The sequence below is a fragment of the Mya arenaria genome, chromosome 14 (genome assembly GCF_026914265.1).
Source record: "Mya arenaria isolate MELC-2E11 chromosome 14, ASM2691426v1".
Taxonomy (NCBI): Eukaryota; Metazoa; Mollusca; class Bivalvia; order Myida; family Myidae; genus Mya; species Mya arenaria.
The window spans coordinates 43,792,161-43,812,993 of record NC_069135.1 but is presented as its reverse complement, the minus strand read 5'-3'; the positions used below and the strand labels follow the sequence as shown (position 1 = coordinate 43,812,993).

The window sequence follows — 20,833 nt, the reverse complement described above, 5'->3', positions numbered from 1 at the left end:
GTAGTGATGGTCTATGAAATATGTACTGTGTGATTGTCGTCGCTGTAGTGATGGCCTATGAAATGTGTATTGTGTGATTGTCGTCGCTGTAGTGATGGTCTATGAAATATGTATTGTGTGATTGTCGTTGCTGTAGTGATGGCCTATGAAATGTGTATTGTGTGATTGTCGTTGCTGTAGTGATGGTCTATGAAATATGTATTGTGTGATTGTCGTTGCTGTAGTGATGACCTATGAAATGTGTATTGTGTGATTGTCGTTGCTGTAGTGATGGTCTATGAAATGTGTACTGTGTGATTGTCGTCGCTGTAGTGATGACCTATGAAATGTGTATTGTGTGATTGTCGTTGCTGTAGTGATGACCTATGAAATGTGTATTGTGTGATTGTCGTTGCTGTAGTGATGACCTATGAAATGTGTATTGTGTGATTGTCGTTGCTGTAGTGATGGTCTATGAAATATGTACTGTGTGATTGTCGTCGCTGTAGTGATGACCTATGAAATATGTACTGTGTGATTGTCGTTGCTGTAGTGATGACCTATGAAATGTGTACTGTGTGATTGTCGTCGCTGTAGTGATGGCCTATGAAATGTGTATTGTGTGATTGTCGTTGCTGTAGTGATGGTCTATGAAATGTGTACTGTGTGATTGTCGTCGCTGTAGTGATGACCTATGAAATGTGTACTGTGCTTTTTTCTTGAGACAAATGGTCAATGTGTAGCTGTAGAACTTCCTGAAGTATTTGGAAACTCTTCAACACCTCAAAAGCGGGTTTTCGTCAAGCTCCACCATAACAAGAAGCGTATTAAATTACAAACGAGTAGATCACAGAAATAACAAATGGAATGTTTTGCATTTTAAGAATATCGTAAAAGGCAACCATTATGCACGTAAACAGTTAATGTTACGGTAATAAAATGCATCTCTACTCGCTATGCGACGATTCGCTGCTTTATGAAGCCATTATCTAGCACACGCGATTATCTAAAGCTCACGGTACAGGCAAATCGTTCGATTGAGTCGAAATATAAAGCGATTTTACTCTGAAATAAACATTCTTTTTCACTCTATGCCTAAAAATAATAAAATGACAGTTATTTTAAGATTTTTAGAAAGCGCGACATTTTTTTGCGAACAGAATATCATTTCGAAAATGACATCGATGAAATTGTGTCCCAGTCCTGTTCTTTTGATTTCGACATGAGAGCCCGCTACAATTACCAAACAGTGAAACTTTTCTTATTTCGCTATAGACTTCTCACACAGATCAGCGATTAAATATTTTCAGAAACATACGACAATTTCAGCCGCTCATAGTTAGTGAAGTGAAAAGTATTATTAGGACTTCTTTCCATTTTTGATTAAATGATCTCCTCTCAAGTCAAGGGCTCTCTTTGGCACACCACATATTTCTGTACAATTTCAATACAGTACAATACATTACATTTTCCCTTAAAAAATGTAATATACATTAAATAGCCATATATATGTGCTAATTAAACCCTTTTGCTTGTTATTGCACATGGGCTGTAAATGATGTTAGTAAAAATAGTGACCCGATCCTATTGCATTTTGATTTTTATATGTCTGTTTATAATATTGTGTATTTCAAACTTTGCATAAAATATAACTATGTAGAAATAGTGTTCATGAAATTGTATTGCTATTATTTGAAACTGGGCAAATATTCTGCCTTTAAACGGAAATAAAACCTTTGACGTTTCTTCCCAGCAACTGTGCGGTCACGTAGCAGTATATTTCGATTAACACTTTAAACGAGGGTTTTTCATGTCATTATACACCGTTATTTATCAATTTAATATCGAAAAGCTTGAAAAAACTTGATGAATGTGACAATATGCCAGTTAAATTGAATAATACAGGACAATTTGCTGCGTAAAACACCTGCAAAACCCACTCGAACACGACAAACGCTATGACCGTATACAGGTCATTACAAGTAACTTCCACGGCCGAGAGTGTCAGATTCATCCCGACCCGAGCGTAGGGTGTTTTGCGGAAACGAGATTTACCGAGTTTCCGCTAAACACCCTGCGCGAAGGTTAGGATGAACTCATCTTAAACGAACAGCTATGCTTTTTAAACAAAATTAATAAAAAAAATATTTTTACTTGATTTCTTTTGTGCGTTGTGAAAATAAATGCGTATGGATATGTGATAATTCGTGGTTGTCATGGATATGCGCGCAGTTATTCAGATTATGTTAATTGTCAAATCGGTCTCTAAATAGTTCTAAGTAGAGTAAAGCATTCGTTCTTGAAAGGTGCGTGAAAACTGTTTTATGGTGCCTTTTGAAGCGAGAAATAATTGAATACCTTTCTTAATATTGCCATAAGAAAAGATTTCTAAGATGCTACAGACGACAGTCTTCAACAAGGGCGGTAATTACAATGTGGTGACCATAAAAAAGAGGTACATACGGGTACTTATTTTATCTCTGCCCGTGGGCAAGATAAGAATTTCTAGCATAGTTAAATTTTTGGATCTACTTATCGGAGGTGGGAGAAATGAAAGATCAAACCTAAGAAACGTCTCTTATCACCGTTATTCTTACAATAACATCGCTGTAGTAAACTCGGTGCTGGTGATGTCTGCTATTTGTTTCTAGTCCTTCGAGATTAAATATTTAATATTGCATAACTGTACCTATCATAACTGCCAATGCACAGTTCCATCACACCGTTGTTTGCACATGTTAGGTGTTGTGTATGTTTACGAAGGATTTCTCTCGCAGAATGTAGAGGTGATTACGTTTGCTATATTTTGTTTTCTAATTTTACTCGATGAATTCATTGCAAATATAGAATAATTATATTTACAAAGAAACCATTTAGAGGAACTCAAGAACACCCCATTTATTTCTATTAAACCAAATTAATGTTACCTAACGCGGAATAAATAATCCAAGAATAATAGTATGAATTCAGAGGGACTGCATTTTGATACAAATAAAACCCCATTACAAATGTAAATTTTGTATTTGGTCCGACTGCCTCCCCTCTGAGAGAGACATTTAATGGGTTTAAATCAGCGCAGGACCATTATTCCGCAATGTTATAAGTTCATTGCAGCAAATAGAAAGTCATGACAAACTAGATGTCATACATTGACTGAATGTCGTAAATTAAAGTCAAAAATTGTACCTTGCGAATGTATCAGTAAATGATTCTGCTTTAATATGTTTTGACGAAATATCAACTTTAATGTTTAATCATAAGGCTTATTCTGTATCTCAGTAAATCCGATTTAAATGCTTTATACCTTATAGACTTCCCCCAAAAAGGAACAATTTCTCACCAGTTATTATTCATTTGAAGTTAACTGTATAGTATTATCTTTATCATTATTTATATTCTAAATTTGTAAAGATATGGAAACTCCTTCAAAACGTTGTAGAAAAGATACACCATCTATAAGGCAACTCTTTTTATACAATATTTATTTTACTTAGCCGTCAAGGGCGACTTTGTGAAAAGTATTTCCAAAAAAATACCCCCTATCGTATTCTTATATAAGATATCGAAACGAAAAACATCCTTTTAGATATTTGAAGCAGGTGTATAAACATAAGATTATGAGAACGTAAATCACGGTGTATTTCCTTATGGTGACACTGGAAGTGGCTTCTGTTTGCAGACGAAATTAATATCGTGTTTCCTTGATATAATCAAAAGTATTTGTCTGAACAAACGTTGAGATGGCTTCACCGTAAACCTCAGCTGAAATGAGCATTTCCCGCGTATGGTCTGTAATTTGATGTACTTGCATAAACACGTAATTCCGACTAAAATCATTGTCGTTGTTGTAAAAATAGTCGTCGAACTGTTTACTGAATGGTTTTCTAAAGGCAGACAGAGTCAACGGATTTAATTAATTTTAGGGACACATGTTTAACACCATCTGATAAAATAAAGTTTGACATTTGTTATAAAGCATTTTTCATTACAGAGTAATTTCCCCTTTCCAACTTAGAATTCGAAAACAAAACACGTCCAACACCATAAAATACAGATTAAGTTTGACATTCTTTACAAACTACCTGTTTTGAGAGAGATATAGCCGAATTTCGACTTTACCAATATTTGGTGTCCGGGCGTTAACGTATGACAGAAAGAATGGATTTAGATAAATTTTCGTACACGTATTAAACCCTAGTAAAACGTTTGACTTTTGTTTCAATCCACCATAGTTTGACGGAGTAACGGCCCCTTTCCCTAAAAATCTTTACCATTCCTGTCAAGACGATGAGCAGGGGTATTCGTCACTCCTGTGACAACTCTAGTTGCGAATGGGGGTTATCATATTTTTTTAAATATATCAAAACTCGATGGTGGAGTTTATCTAGTTATCTTAATTAGTAAAGTAAAAGTGATTAAAAATGTATGCTTTATGGTGTAATGGCCATGTGTGCGATATAGATGTTGATATTCCTATGATGAGAACGTTACCGGTTCCAACCATGTGTAGCGATCATTTTAATAACATTTTTGTGTTTTGCATTAATTGAGAACGATAAATTGAACATAAATTAATTTAACGATCAATAAGATTTGGGTTTTCCCCCATTTCTATTCTTTTTTATTCATTTACTACAAGCATGTGACACAAATATACACACATTTATATCTTTGGGGAATAATAAAAAAATCTTTTAAATGAAATTAAAAAAAATCGATGGGATTCGAATTTATGCCTAAAATATAAAATTAATAAACCTTACTCTTAACCACAAAATAAGCACCCTCTTGTGAACTTGTAAACATATATTTATCACGTATAACATATTCCTCATTGATTGATTTCCCTGCTTTACATATACGACCATCTTGTGTTAACAACTATTTATAAATGGGCTTAAACGTTCAATGAATCATTAATTATTAACCAATTAGATATCGCAATTTTTAACCGTCAAACTACCTATCATACCGTTTCATTTTCCGCGAATGTGTAGTCGAACTCGTTGAGGGCTAGGTCTCGTATCTCGTCCTGGAAAGGGCCGTTGTCCTCTACAGGGTTAATGAGCTCAAGAATCAGTACGTTCTCGTAGACTTTCTTTAGGGTTTGGTCCATCATGTCGTCTGAAAATCAAAACACCATTTAAGTATTCATTTTATAGAATGAAGCCTTCAAAAACGTATTTATATCTCGTTTAGTAGACGCATGGACATTCAAAGAATTCCGGGGTTTGATCCAAACCAAAGACAACTTCTCCATACCCACTGCTATCGAACAAGACATCTTCTCAATACCCACTCCCTATCGAACAAGACGTCTTCTCCATACCCATTCCCAATCGAACAAGACGTCTTCGCCATACACACTCCCTATCGAACAAGACGTCTTCTCCATACCCCCTCCCTATCAAACAAGACGTCTTCTCCATACACATTCCCTATCGAACAAGACGTCTTTTCCATACCCATTCCCTATCGAACTAACGTCTTCTCCATACCCACTCCCTATCGAACAAGACAGCTTTTCCATACCCATTCCCTATCGAACAAGACGTCTTCTCCATACCCATTCCCTATCGAACAAGACGTCTTTTCCATACCCATTCCCTATCGAACAAGACGTCTTCTCCATACCCATTCCCTATCGAACAAGACGTCTTCTCCATACCCATTCCCTATCGAACTAACGTCTTCTCCACACCCACTCCCTATCGAACAAGACAGCTTTTCCATACCCACTCCCTATCGAACAAGACATCTTCTCCATACCCACTCCCTATCGAACAAGACAGCTTTTCCATACCCACTCCCTATCGAACAAGACAGCTTTTCCATACCCCCTCAATAGCAAACAACATTTTAGAACAATTTGATAGTTTCCGTCGTTCAAGAATATTTACGACCAGCATAGCTGTAATATTGCACGAAATGGCGTATGCTTAATGTTAGCATCTATCAGACGCTTTGAATGTATTGTATTATTCTATAAAGAAGTCAAGTGCTAACTGTGATCGATTTATTTGCTTTCAGATGGTGTTGAATGATACTCAGTGATATTTGAATGGCTTCCATAATTCACACATTAAAAAGTCCGTTCAAGAACATGATCCCAGATACATTTTTTCTTTTGCATAAGGCCTACCAAGTCAATTGATATGAATAGTCTTCGAATTAAACTCTATCTCTGTTATGTATCTGTTAGATATCTGGTTGTTAGGTTATTATTGAAATAGAAATATAATAATCAGAGAATGACTTGTTCTTAGTATCCCAATATTTTTTAAAACATATGTGTCACTGTTTACAACTTTAAACATGTTTTCAAACATTCAACAACTGAAAAATGCGAACAATTTCGTTATGTAGTATATCTGAATAAATTATGGATATTGAAGGCGATAGGTAACAGGATATACGCACTCTGCAGGAACTTTCTGTAGGTTCCCCACCAGCTAATGGTGGCTAGTTGGATGGCGATGTAAACATACTCTCCCCCGAACCCCATCATGCCCGCCTGGTACAGGATAGTACGCATCTCGTCCGCGTTCACACACATCAGGAATACTGAAATCACATAGTTTATAAGGAACGGCGAAATAATATACAGGAATACACCGAAAACAAACAATATCGGAAAGCATCAATAGCATTTATTATCAGGAATACACAGAGAACAAACAATATCAGGACTGCTTCAATAGCATACATTATCAGGAATACACAGGGAACAAACAATATCAGGAATGCATCAATTACATACAATATCAGGAATACACAGAGAACAAACAATATCTGGAATGCATCAATTACATACAATATCAGGAATACACAGAGAACAAACACTATCAGGAATGCATCAATTACATACAATATCAGGAATACACAGAGAACAAACAATATCAGGAATGCATCAATTACATACAATATCAGGAATACACAGAGAACAAATAATATCAGGAATGCATCAATAGCATACATTATCAGGAATACACAGAAATCAAAAATATCAGGAATGCATCAATTACATACAATATCAGGAATACACAGAAAATAAACGATATCAGGAATGCATCAATAGCATACATTATCAGGAATACACAGAGAACAAACAATATCAGGAATGCATCAATTACATACAATATCAGGAATACACAGAGAACAAACAATATCAGGAATGCATCAATAGCATACATTATCAGGAATACACAGAGAACAAACAATATCAGGAATGCATCAATTACATACAATATCAGGAATACACAGAAAAATAAACGATATCAGGAATGGATCAATAGCATACATTATCAGGAATACACAGAGAACAAACAATATCAGGAATGCATCAATTACATACATTATCAGGAATACTCAGAAAACAAAAACTATCAGGAATGCATCAATTACATACATTAGCAGGAATACTCAGAAAACAAACAATATCAGGAATGCATCAATAGCATTTATCATCAGGAATAGACAGAAAACAAATACGATCAGGAATGCATCAATTACATACAATATCAGGAATACACAGAGAACAAACAATATCAGGAATGCATCAATAGCATACATCAGCAGGAGTACACAGAGAACAAACAATATCAGGAATGCATCAATTACATACAATATCAGGAATACACAGAAAACAAACAATATCAGGAATACGTCAATGACATTTAATATCAGGAATACACACTTATATAATTCAATCATTTAACTGAAGAAATGTATGCTAAGACATTAAGTTAGGACCAAATAAGCAGAAGATTTTGATAATATCTTATAATGATTTTTCATGACATTAAAATCAAATCTGTTAATCACCATAATGCATCAAGTGTTAACCTATAGTTGACCTCTACTAAACCAATCAACCAATTGAAAAGAAAGATGTTAGGGTACTAAATCAATCAACTAATTGCTACCTTTTACTTAAAAGTTTGTATTGATATCTATCTGGAACGATACTCTGATATACGCCGCTAGGAAATGAGATGCAATAGAATTTCTATGATTTAATGAGACTTTTCAACCGTTGTCAATAAACTAAATGGGAGAATAAGACGTTGTTAATATCAAGCTAACACGATACGGATAAAGATAGAATAATTACTAGTATATATATTATTTTTATAAAGATTTATTATTAATATTTTTTGAATTTACATTAATCCAGTTACTATCGACGCTTGGAAAACATATTCCAAGGTTTGACGTTACCTGGGGTGCACCTGGGGCCTGTTTCATTGACGATTTTGGTCGTGAAGTGAAATTATCTAAGTGTCATATTTTTGTTATATTTGTACTGATTTGTAACAACTTAACCTTAAGTAGTATCTAAGTTGAAAACACACCTGAGAACACAAAGCCAGTTTATATGTTGCCAACTGTGATGTTCTGACAGATTTAAGATAATTCCAAGTTACTGCTAAAATCCTTTATTGAAACAGCGTTGATAAATGAGGACGTCCTTTTCGCCAAGAAAATATTATTTAGATTCCATGTGCTTCGGGGCTTTGAACCGCCCAAAGGAAACTGGGACTTAAATTGCTCCACAATGGCGCATTCCCGTGTTATTTAATCTCTCTTGTTCTACCATGTTGACAAAGATGGGTTACTTGAAGGGGATGGGGGTTGGGCTTGGAATGGGAGTTTGGGTCGGGGGTACGGTAGTGGTACGGTGGAGGGGATCCCCTAGATCCGCTAGTGCTTTGATCAATGTTCTCCTCAATTGTACCGCTATACATTCTTTATTCCGCTTATGCATAGGCTTTTTATCGACCAGTAAGGCAGGGCTTGGTTTCTGTGCAAGAAAAAGGGTTTAGTAAAACAAGAAGACATGAATCAATAGAACTTTCACTGAAGATGATGCAAACCCATAGTAGTGATAGTGATTCTAATTTTCCAACAAGGCTTACGTGTTAAACTAGTGTCAGTAGTCAGTTTTGTGTGGGCCAATGAGAAATCGTCTTGTCACATAGTTGACGTAGATCGATTCAGAAGAATGAACCAACAAAGACCAATTATGCTCGAGTCCGATTTTGACGATGTACATAAAATACAGCAAGCTATCTCGGCCGAGGTACGCTCGCTTTATTTTCTGTAGATCACCAAAATTGAACTCAAACTTACATGTAGTGGCTATTGTTTTAAGAAAGTTTGTATAAAATAGATTACTTTGTTGTGACATGATCAAGCCAGGTTAGTAAGGACTCTGTAGGAGCCTGTCATTCATGCATTGCTATACCAAGTTGTCGTTATTTCAAACACAAGTTCATAAAGAAACCCTCAATGACATGAACACTAGTCGGCTTTCTATCATCAAATCCATTCTGTTGGCGATTATCTCTAGCCGTCACCGTAGGAACATGTGTTTTCTTTTGTGCCGTTAGTCTGATTGAATTTTAATCTGAACAGATTAAAGTTGTTAATAATTGTTGCCTTCCAGTATGTAGTATCCTGTGAAGTTTCATCTTCATCTGGACAGGGATTTAAGAAATAAAATTTGCAAACGTCAGGAATTGCCTCATACATTATATTGTAAAAAAGGCCATAACTCTGTTAAATAACTGAGACCAAAACCAGTCGACGGCATGCATCACCAGGCTTGATATAAGTTCCATCCAGGGCTTTAAGGGGAAGGGCGCACACGAATCTGTATGTTCACTATACTGTAAAATAGGGACTCAATTATGTAAAAAAGCGAATCCTCCCGACGTCATGTACGTCTAGGCTTGATATAAATCACACGTATGAATGCGGTCAGTTATTATGATGAAATGTGCGCGGGTATCTCTATGTGCACTATACTGTTAAAAGTCTGTGAAAGAAGCTCCGACCAAACCATGCTGACCTCAAGCACAACTGTGATTGATATAATTCACAAAAGGTAAAATTAGTTCAGATTCGGTCTCGGGGCTGGAGATTGCGAAAGCACCATTATCTTGTTATTACTCTGGGCAAATATATATGTACTCAGAGCACAACCTTACGACGAAATGCATCTCTAGGTTTGGAACCAAACACTCACGTGAAGTTTCATCCAAATCCGGCATGGTTTTTTATGATGAACATACACAGTAGTTAGTCTACAGTCAGACGTTCGGACGAGCAGAAAGACGACAAGCAGTAATCCTTCTAACAATTGTGCTGTGCGGTGATATGCTCAATGGTTTGGGTCTTAATTATATATATAGGATTTTGAACTGTAGATGCCTGTTGTTTTTACGGTTTTGTCTTGATCAACCTATTGGATACTCCACCTTCCACGGACATTTTGTTACGGATGACGCCTTTAACAATGGCGATAATGTGATGTTTGATATTGTTTAAGACTACCTCGAGCATGGCAATTATGTGATGTTTGATATTGTTTCAGACTACCTCGAGCATGGCAATCATGTGATGTTTGATATTGTTTAAGACTACCTCGAGCATGGCAATCATGTGATGTTTGATATTGTTTAAAACTACCTCGAGCATGGCAATTATGTGATGTTTGATATTGTTTCAGACTACCTCGAGCATGGCAATCATGTGATGTTTGATGTTGTTTCAGACTACCTCGAGCATGGCAATCATGTGATGTTTGATATTGTTTCAGACTACCTCGAGCATGGCAATCATGTGATGTTTGATATTATTTCAGACTACCTCGAGCATGGCAATTATGTGATGTTTGATATTGTTTCAGACTACCTCGAGCATGGCAATTATGTGATGTTTGATATTGTTTCAGACTACCTCGAGCATGGCAATCATGTGATGTTTGATATTGTTTAAGACTACCTCGAGCATGGCAATCATGTGATGTTTGATGTTGTTTCAGACTACCTCGAGCATGGCAATTATGTGATGTTTGATGTTGTTTCAGACTACCTCGAGCATGGCAATTATGTGATGTTTGATATTGTTTAAGACTACCTCGAGCATGGCAATTATGTGATGTTTGATATTGTTTCAGACTACCTCGAGCATGGCAATTATGTGATGTTTGATATTGTTTCAGACTTTACCTCGAGCATGACAATTATGCGATGTTTGATATTGTTTAAGACTACCTCGAGCATGGCAATTATGCGATGTTTGATATTGTTTAAGACTACCTCGAGCATGGCAATTATGTGATGTTTGATGTTGTTTCAGACTACCTCGAGCATGGCAATTATGTGATGTTTGATATTGTTTAAGACTACCTCGAGCATGGCAATTATGTGATGTTTGATATTGTTTAAGACTACCTCGAGCATGGCAATTATGTGATGTTTGATATTGTTTAAGACTATACCTCGAGCATGGCAATTATGTGATGTTTGTTATTTTTTTAGACTGATTTTTGATTTCGTCTAAGACTTTACCTCGAGCATGGCGATTATGTGATGTTTGTTTTTGTTTAAGACTATATTTCGAGCATTCCATTATGTGATGTTTGATTTTGTTTAAGACTATACCTCGAGCATGCGCTGATGCGTCCTGCAGCAAATCCTTGGCATTCCAATACTTGTTTCTCTCAAACTTGACCGGATATAGGGGAGGAAAGTCTGGGTCGTTCTTGAAGTCCTCTATCATAGCAGGGGCCATTTCCCGGTAGAAGACCTCAAAACTGTCGTATATAATGGCCACATGACTCCATTTCCAATCCCGAAGAAGCGCTCGGACGGACACTGAAAAATGTATTTTAAAACTTAACCATAAATTATATTTAAATAGTATAATTAATTATTAATTATATATTAACAACTATCTCTTTTACGGCGATATGGCCTTATATTAACAATATAGTATAACATTTTCAAAACACATAAATCCCTACAACGTTACATTACATACAAATTTAAACTTCTGTTAATCAAAACTTGTGCAGCTAAGAAAGGGTCTCGATACCCCTCAGTGTTATTGCATTTGACAAAAGAACAGATTCTTTCACGTCTTGTAAACTGGGTGTCAGTACTGACGAATTGTGATATCAGCTTTGTCAGTTTAGGGTCAAACTGCAGGAAGTTAGAAGTTTAAAATCTGTTTTCTGGAATCCTGTACTATTTTCGAATCTTATCTTCATATGATATTTTTATGATTTGTATAAGCATTTGCTACTTCAACAACTATCTCTTTCTCGGACATATATTAACAACTATATATTTCTCGGCGATATGTTAACAACTATATATTTCTCGGCGATATGTTAACAACTATCTCTTTCACGGCCTAATGTTAACAACTATCTCTTTCGCGGCCTTATGTTAACAACTATCTCTTTCTCGGCAATATGGCCTTATGTTAACAACTATCTCTTTCTCGGCGATATGGCCTTATGTTAACAACTATCTCTTTCTCGGCGATATGGCCTTATGTTAACAACTATCTCTTTCTCGGCGATATGGCCTTATGTTAACAACTATCTCTTTCTCGGCGATATGGCCTTATGTTAACAACTATCTCTTTCTCGGCGATATGGCCGTATGTTAACAACTATCTCTTTCTCGGCGATATGGCCTTATGTTAACAACTATCTCTTTCTCGGCGATATGGCCGTATGTTAACAACTATCTCTTTCTCGGCGATATGGCCTTATGTTAACAACTATCTCTTTCTCGGCGATATGGCCTTATGTTAACAACTATCTCTTTTACGGCGATATGGCCTTATATTAACAACTATCTCTTTTACGGCAATATGGCCTTATGTTAACAACTATCTCTTTTACTGCGATATGGCCTTATATTAACAACTATCTCTTTCTCGGCGATATGGCCTCATGTTAACAACTATCTCTTTTACGGCGATATGGCCTTATATTAACAACTATCTCTTTCTCAGAGATATGGCCTTATGTTAACAACTATCTCTTTTACGGCGATATGGCCTTATATTAACAACTATCTCTTTTACGGCAATATGGCCTTACGTTAACAACTATCTCTTTTACTGCGATATGGCCTTATATTAACAACTATCTCTTTCTCGGCGATATGGCCTTATGTTAACAACTATCTCTTTTACGGCGATATGGCCTTATATTAACAACTATCTCTTTCTCAGAGATATGGCCTTATGTTATCAACTATCTCTTTCTCGGCCTTATGTTAACAACTATCTCTTTCTCGGCATTATGTTAACAACTATCTCTTACTCGGCATATTGCTCATTACTCTACCACTTTTTCGGCATTTTGGTAATTGGTTCATCTTTCTCGGCACATCGGTCAATTCAACCTCTTTCTCGGCTAAATGGTCATTATACTGGTAACTTGTACAACTTTACTTTCTAGGCATTTTGTGAATGAGATTTCGCCCAAAATGTCCGGAAATTTATCGGATAAATCTTGGAAATTGGTAAGTTGTGAAGTTAGCATCAATTTAAAGCCACCTGCCATTTCCAATTGATCAGAATATCTGACCCTTGACATGCCTAGAAAATAGCTGCCTTACCTGAGAGCTTCCTGGTGTTGTACGACAAAATAGCTGCCTTACCTGAGAGCTTTCTGGTGTTGTACGACAAAATAGCTGCCTTACTTGAGAGCTTCCTGGTGTTGTACGACAAAATAGCTGCCTTACCTGAGAGCTTCCTGGTGTTGTACGACAAAATAGCTGCCTTACCTGAGAGCTTCCTGGTGTTGTACGACAAAATGGCTGCCTTACCTGAGAGCTTCCTGGTGTTGTACGACAAAATGGCTGCCTTACCTGAGAGCTTCCCGGTGTTGTACGACAAAATGGCTGCCTTACCTGAGAGCTTCCTGGTGTTGTACGACAAAATGGCTGCCTTACCTGAGAGCTTCCTTACCTGAGAGCTTCCTGGTGTTGTACGACAAAATGGCTGCCTTACCTGAGAGCTTCCTGGTGTTGTACGACAAAATGGCTGCCTTACCTGAGAGCTTCCTGGTGTTGTACGACAAAATGGCTGCCTTACCTGAGAGCTTCCTGGTGTTGTACGACAAAATGGCTGCCTTACCTGAGAGCTTCCTGGTGTTGTACGACAAAATGGCTGCCTTACCTGAGAGCTTCCTGGTGTTGTACGACAAAATGGCTGCCTTACCTGAGAGCTTCCTGGTGTTGTACGACAAAATGGCTGCCTTACCTGAGAGCTTCCTGGTGTTGTACGACAAAATGGCTGCCTTACCTGAGAGCTTCCTGGTGTTGTGCGACAAAATGGCTGCCTTACCTGAGAGCTTCCTGGTGTTGTACGACAAAATGGCTGCCTTACCTGAGAGCTTCCTGGTGTTGTTCGACAAAATGGCTGCCTTACCTGAGAGCTTCCTGGTGTTGTACGACAAAATGGCTGCCTTACCTGAGAGCTTCCTGGTGTTGTACGACAAAATGGCTGCCTTACCTGAGAGCTTCCTGGTGTTGTACGACAAAATGGCTGCCTTACCTGAGAGCTTCCTGGTGTTGTACGACAAAATGGCTGCCTTACCTGAGAGCTTTCTGGTGTTGTACGACAAAATGGCTGCCTTACCTGAGAGCTTCCTGGTGTTGTGCGACAAAATGGCTGCCTTACCTGAGAACTTCCTGGTGTTGTGCGACAAAATGGCTGCCTTACCTGAGAGCTTCCTGGTGTTGTGCGACAAAATGGCTGCCTTACCTGAGAGCTTCCTGGTGTTGTGCGACAAAATGGCTGCCTTACCTGAGAGCTTCCTGGTGTTGTGTGACAAAATGGCTGCCTTACCTGAGAGCTTCCTGGTGTTGTGTGACAAAATGGCTGCCTTACCTGAGAGCTTCCTGGTGTTGTACGACAAAATGGCTGCCTTACCTGAGAGCTTCCTGGTGTTGTACGACAAAATGGCTGCCTTACCTGAGAGCTTCCTGGTGTTGTACGACAAAATGGCTGCCTTACCTGAGAGCTTCCTTGTGTTGTACGACAAAATGGCTGCCTTACCTGAGAGCTTCCTGGTGTTGTACGACAAAATGGCTGCCTTACCTGAGAGCTTCCTGGTGTTGTACGACAAAATGGCTGCCTTACCTGAGAGCTTCCTGGTGTTGTACGACAAAATGGCTGCCTTACCTGAGAGCTTCCTGGTGTTGTACGACAAAATGGCTGCCTTACCTGAGAGCTTCCTGGTGTTGTACGACAAAATGGCTGCCTTACCTGAGAGCTTCCTGGTGTTGTACGACAAAATGGCTGCCTTACCTGAGAGCTTCCTGGTGTTGTGTGACAAAATGGCTGCCTTACCTGAGAGCTTCCTGGTGTTGTGTGACAAAATGGCTGCCTTACCTGAGAGCTTCCTGGTGTTGTGTGACAAAATGGCTGCCTAACCTGAGAGCTTCCTGGTGTTGTACGACAAAATGGCTGCCTTACCTGAGAGCTTCCTGGTGTTGTACGACAAAATAGCTGCCTTACCTGAGAGCTTCCTGGTGTTGTACGACAAAATAGCTGCCCTACCTGAGAGCTTCCTGGTGTTGTACGACAAAATGGCTGCCTTACCTGAGAGCTTCCTGGTGTTGTACGACAAAATGGCAGTTGTCTCAAACATGTCGTAGGCGTCGACCTCCGGGTTTCTGAAGACCAGATCACCCAGACCTGAACATACAATATATATGTATAATGTGTCTAAATGGATCTAAGGTCAAGTATTTTAAATGGTTATTTGAAGCCCTATCCATATCGGAAGTTAAAAGTTCAGGGTTGCAAAAATAGCTCGAGTATATAGCTAGTTTAGGTAAAGAAAAGATTCCATCGAGTTTAACTAGAACACGCTCAAACATTGTTAAGAAAAGATGAAACATAATTTTAATTGTGGTAAAAGACAAATCGCACTGGAATTTGTGTTTCTCTTCCAAGTAAAACAACATATTTGCAATTTTCGATGTTAGATGTGAATCATAATTAGGGCACATTTTATGAAACCCACATGCCCTATTCTTTATGGTTTCAAAAGTGTATCAAAATAAAACAATTGATTACATTTGTCAATTGACAAATAAAAGCATCGAGGTAAAAAAGCACATACGGCATCAAATGTCAGCGGATTTAACGTGTTCGTCATAATTCTTGTAGAAAGTTACATACCTGTTACCATGGGAACACGCAGATGTTGTGCCATCCGACCTGCTGATTGCACGGCGTATGAACACGCAGGGCCAATAAAAGCTCGAACCCCTGATAACAAAAACCAAAGCATGCCATTGTTAGTGCTGAATTGCGGAGAGGGTTTGTAAAGCACTGTAAGTGCTGAGTTGCGGTAAGGGTTTAAAGAGCATTGTAAGTGCTGAATTGCGAAGAGGGTTTGTAAAGCACTGTTAGTGCTGAGTTGCGGTGAGGGTTTAAAGAGAATTGTAAGTGCTGAATTGCGGAGAGGAATTATAAAGCATTGTTAGTGCTGAATTGCAGAGAGGAATTATAAAGCATTGTTAGTGCTGAATTGCGGAGAGGGTTTGTAAAGCACTGTAAGTGCTGAGTTGCGGTAAGGGTTTACAGAGCATTGTAAGTGCTGAATTACGGAGAGGGTTTGTAAAGCACTGTTAGTGCTGAGTTGCGGTGAGGGTTTATAAAGCACTGTGTGTGCTAGGTTGCGGAATGGGTTTATAAAGCATTGTTAGTGCTGAATTGCGGAGAGGGTTTGTAAAGCACTGTTCGTGCTGAGTTGCGGTGAGAGTTTATAAAGCACGGTTAGTGCTAGGTTGCGGAATGGGTTTATAAAGCATTGTTAGTGGTGGGTTACAGAGAGGGTTTATAAAGCATTGTAAGTGCTTAATTGCGGAGAGTGTTTGTAAAGCACTGTTAGTGCTGAGTTGCGGTGAGAGTTTATAAAGCACTGTTAGTGCTAGGTTGCGGAGAGGGTTTATAAAGCATTGTTAGTGGTGGGTTACAGAGAGGGTTTATAAAGCACTGTTAGTGCTTATTGCGGAGAGGGTTTGTAAAGCACTGTTAGTGCTGAAATGCGGAGAGGATTTATAAAGCATTGCTAGTGCTGAACTGCGGAGAGGGTTGGTAAAACACTGTTAGTGCTGAATTGCAGAGAGGAATTATAAAGCATTGTTAGTGCTGAATTGCGGAGAGGGTTTGTAAAGCACTGTAAGTGCTGAGTTGCGGTGAGGGTTTAAAGAGCATTGTAAATGATGAATTTCGGAGAGGGTTTATAAAGCACTGTTAGTGCTGAGTTGCGGTGAGGGTTTATAAAGCACTGTTAGTGCTAGGTTCCGGCGAGAGTCTATAAAGCATTGTTAGTGCTGAATTGCGGAGAGGGTTTGTAAAGCACTGTTAGTGCTGAGTTGCGGTGAGAGTTTATAAAGCACTGTTAGTGCTAGGTTGCGGAGAGGGTTTTTAAAGCATTGTTAGTGGTGGAATACAGAGAGGGTTTATAAAGCACTGTTAGTGCTGAATTGTGGAGAGGGTTTGCAAAGCACTATTAGTGCTGAGTTGCGGTGAGAGTTTATAAAGCACTGTTAGTGCTTGGTTGCGGAGAGGGTTTATAAAGCATTGTTAGTGGAGTGTTATAGAGAGGGTTAATAAAACACTGCTAGTGCTGAATTGCGGAGAGGATTTGTAAAGCACTGTTGGTGCTGAACTGCGGAGATGGTTTATAAAGCACTGTTAGTGCTAGGTTGCGGAGAGGGTTTATAAACATTGTTAGTGGTGGGTTACAGAGAGTGCTTATAAAGCACTGTTAGTGCTGAATTGCGGAGAGGGTTTATAAAGCATTGTTAGTGGCGGGTTACAGAGAGGGTTGATAAAGCACTATTAGTGCTGAATTGCGGAGAGGGCTTGTAAAGCACTGTTAGTGCTGAACTGCGGAGACGGTTTACAAACCCTCTCCGCAATTCAGCACTAACAGTGCTTTATAAACCCTCTCCGCAATTCAGCACTAACAGTGCTTGACAAACCCTCTCCGCAATTTAGCACTGACAGTGTTTTACAAACCCTTACCGCAACTCAGCACTAACACTGTTTTACAAACCCTCTCCGCAATTCAGCACTAACAGGCTTTACAAATCCTCTCCGAAATTCAGCACAAACAATGCTTTATAATTCCTCTCGGCAATTCAGCACTAACAGTGTTTTACAAACCCTCTCCGCAGTTCAGCACTAACAGTGCTTTATAAACCCTCTCCGCTACTCAGCACTAACAGTGCTTTACAAACCCTCTCCGCAATTCAGCACTAACAGTGCTTTACAAATCCTCTCCACAATTTAGCACTAACAGTGCTTTAAAAACCCGCTCTGTAACCCACCACTTACAATATTTATAAACCCTCTCCGCAACCTAGCATTAACAATGCTTTGTAAAGCACTGTTAGTGCTGAACTGCGGAGACGGTTTATAAAGCACAGTCAGTGCTGAATTGCGGAGAGGGTTTGTTAAGCACTGTTAGTGCTGAACTGCGAAGACAGTTTATAAAGCACTGTTATGCTGAACTGCGGAGAGGGATAATTAAGCACAGTTAATGCTGAATCAATGAGAGGTTTTATAAAGTACTGTTATGCTGAATTGCGGAGAGGGGTTATAAAGCACTCTTAGTGCTGAAATGCAGAGAGGGATTATAAAGCAATCTTAGTGCTGAATCAATGGGAGGGTTTATAAAGCACTCTTAGTGCTGAAATGCGGAGAGGGTTTATAAAGCACTGTTAGTGCTGAATCAATGAGAGGGCTAAAAAAGCACTGTTATGCTGAACTGCGGAGAAGGATTATAAAGCACTGTTAGTGTTGAATCAATGAGAAGGTTTATAAAGCACTGTTATGCTGAACTTCGGAGAAGGATTATTAAGCACTCTTATGCTGAACTGCGGAGAGGGATTATAAAGCACTGTAAGTGCTGAATTGCGGAGAGGGTTTATACAGCACTGTTAGTGCTGAACTGCCGTGAGGGTTTATAAAGCACTGTTAGTGCCGAATTGCGGAGACGCATTATAAAGCAGTGTAAGTGCCGTATTGCGATGAGGGTTTAGAAAGTACTGTTTGTGCCGAATTGCGGAGAGGGATTTTAAAGCACTGTTAATGCTGAACTGCGGAGAGGGATTATTAAGCACTGTTAGTACTGAAATGCGGAGAGGGATTATAAAGCATTGTTAGTGCTTAATTGCGAAGAGGGTTTATAAAGCACTGTTAGTGCTGAATTTCGGAGAGGGATTATAAAGCATTGTTAGTGCTGTTAGTTCTGAATCAATGAGAGGGTTTATAAAGCACTCTTAGTGCTGAATTGCAGAGAGGGTTTATAAGCACTTTTAGTGCTGAATTGCAGAGAGGGTTTATAAAGCACTGTAAGTGCTGAATTGCGGTGAGGGTTTATAAAGCACTGTTAGTGCTGAATTGCGGAGAGGGTTTATAAAGCACTGTTAGTGCTGAATTGCAGAGAGGGTTTATAAAGCACTGATAGTGCTGAATTGCAGAGAGGGTTTATAAAGCACTGTTAGTGCTGAATTGCAGAGAGGATTTTTCAAGCACTGTTAGTGCTGAATTGCAGAGAGGATTTTTCAAGCACTGTTAGTGCTGAATTGTGGTGAAGGTTTATAAATAGTAAACGTCGTATTTAAAATTCGTAAAATAATTATTTAGTATATACAATCGTCCATCAATTGTGATTGACGATATCATCGACGTAAGTGTTCTTTTTAATTTGCTGTTCGAAGGAAAATGTTTATTTGATCAAATATAAGATGATAACCATACTGGTCTAAGTATGGTTGCAAATCACAAACACACATGCATAAAGAAATATTGTTAACACCTATTAAGCATGCAAATACATGTGCTTCAGTATTCCCGGCGGGGGAATTAGACGCATTGTATTCATATTAATTTAATGATTACGATATTGTCCTTCCAAATTTACCATAACATAAATTTCGTTACTTTTGACGCAAACATTCACGGAAATTAGTTGTTTGTTTCTACTTTATAACTACTCGAGCACTTATTTGGTGTTTTTTTCTTAGAAGTCATTATTATGAAATCGCAAATTACTATCGTAAAATAATCAAGCAAGCTTCATTGGAAATAAATTATTAATCAAAGGAGTTAAAAGTAATTTAGAGAAACATTTCACCAGATAAAACAGGATGATATTGCCGGATAAACCAACTAATTGCAATAAACATCATTGTTAATTACTCCTTAACGAAATATTACAGATAATTTATCATAAAATTTGTCATTTTGTCTAAGCTTATAAAGCACATTTAGCCATCATAAGCACGTAATGGCATTTAATGAATTATGAAATAATTTCCGCAAATACACGAAATATTTTTACTGATTAATAATAATGGTTTATTTTCATTTTCCGTTTTTTGTGGGTTTTTTTTATAGCATGCACATTTTTTTCTGCGAACAATGGACTAAAATAACATTTCTAATGCAAGGGTAACTGCAAGGACAAGGCAAGAAGCCTTATATTAAAAGAAATATTATGTAAAACCAAAATGGAATGTTTTCAAACTAAATGTAAATGTATATGCACATTCTTGGACGAATAATGTACAATTGAAAATATTGGCGGCCATTTTGGATGCCATCTTAAATACGTCTCATATTAGCCTAAGGGTGTTAAGACATCATCAATTGGATGTTGGTAACCGAGGGTTCCGGTGACCAAAATGCGCACAGTGATGCACCTAGTAGTCAAATGTCCGACTCGTTAAAAGGCACAAGAAGAAAAACGTATTAAAACTTATTATTTCAAGGAAGGCTTTTGACTGCATTGGTAAATCTGAATGATCTAATAGGTTCGTTGTTGGGGTTGCGCCTATTATACGTCCGATGTTTTAATTGCAAAAGTCTGACATGAGAACAATATTATTACATAACAATTTGTTTACCATCCTTCCATGGTGTGGCTGTTAAATTATATTACATGATTTTAAGTAAAATATGCTCTCGATGTGCCCCTTATAAATCTATAAGATTTTTCTTAATGAATGATTTT

General features: G+C 38.1%; 1 protein-coding gene across 1 annotated transcript in view; it reads right to left on the bottom strand.

Annotated features, from left to right (window-relative positions):
* LOC128216163 (atrial natriuretic peptide receptor 1-like) overlaps positions 1 to 20,833 on the bottom strand; it is a 69,141-nt gene that overhangs the window by 25,350 nt on the left and 22,958 nt on the right. Inside the window, exons 2-6 of the mRNA XM_052922742.1 lie at positions 15,982 to 16,071; positions 15,397 to 15,492; positions 11,430 to 11,642; positions 6,400 to 6,543; positions 4,952 to 5,103 (exon numbers count right to left, since the gene is read on the bottom strand). Coding sequence (XP_052778702.1) covers positions 4,952 to 5,103; positions 6,400 to 6,543; positions 11,430 to 11,642; positions 15,397 to 15,492; positions 15,982 to 16,071 — 695 coding nt within the window. The remainder of the gene's footprint in view (positions 1 to 4,951; positions 5,104 to 6,399; positions 6,544 to 11,429; positions 11,643 to 15,396; positions 15,493 to 15,981; positions 16,072 to 20,833) is intronic.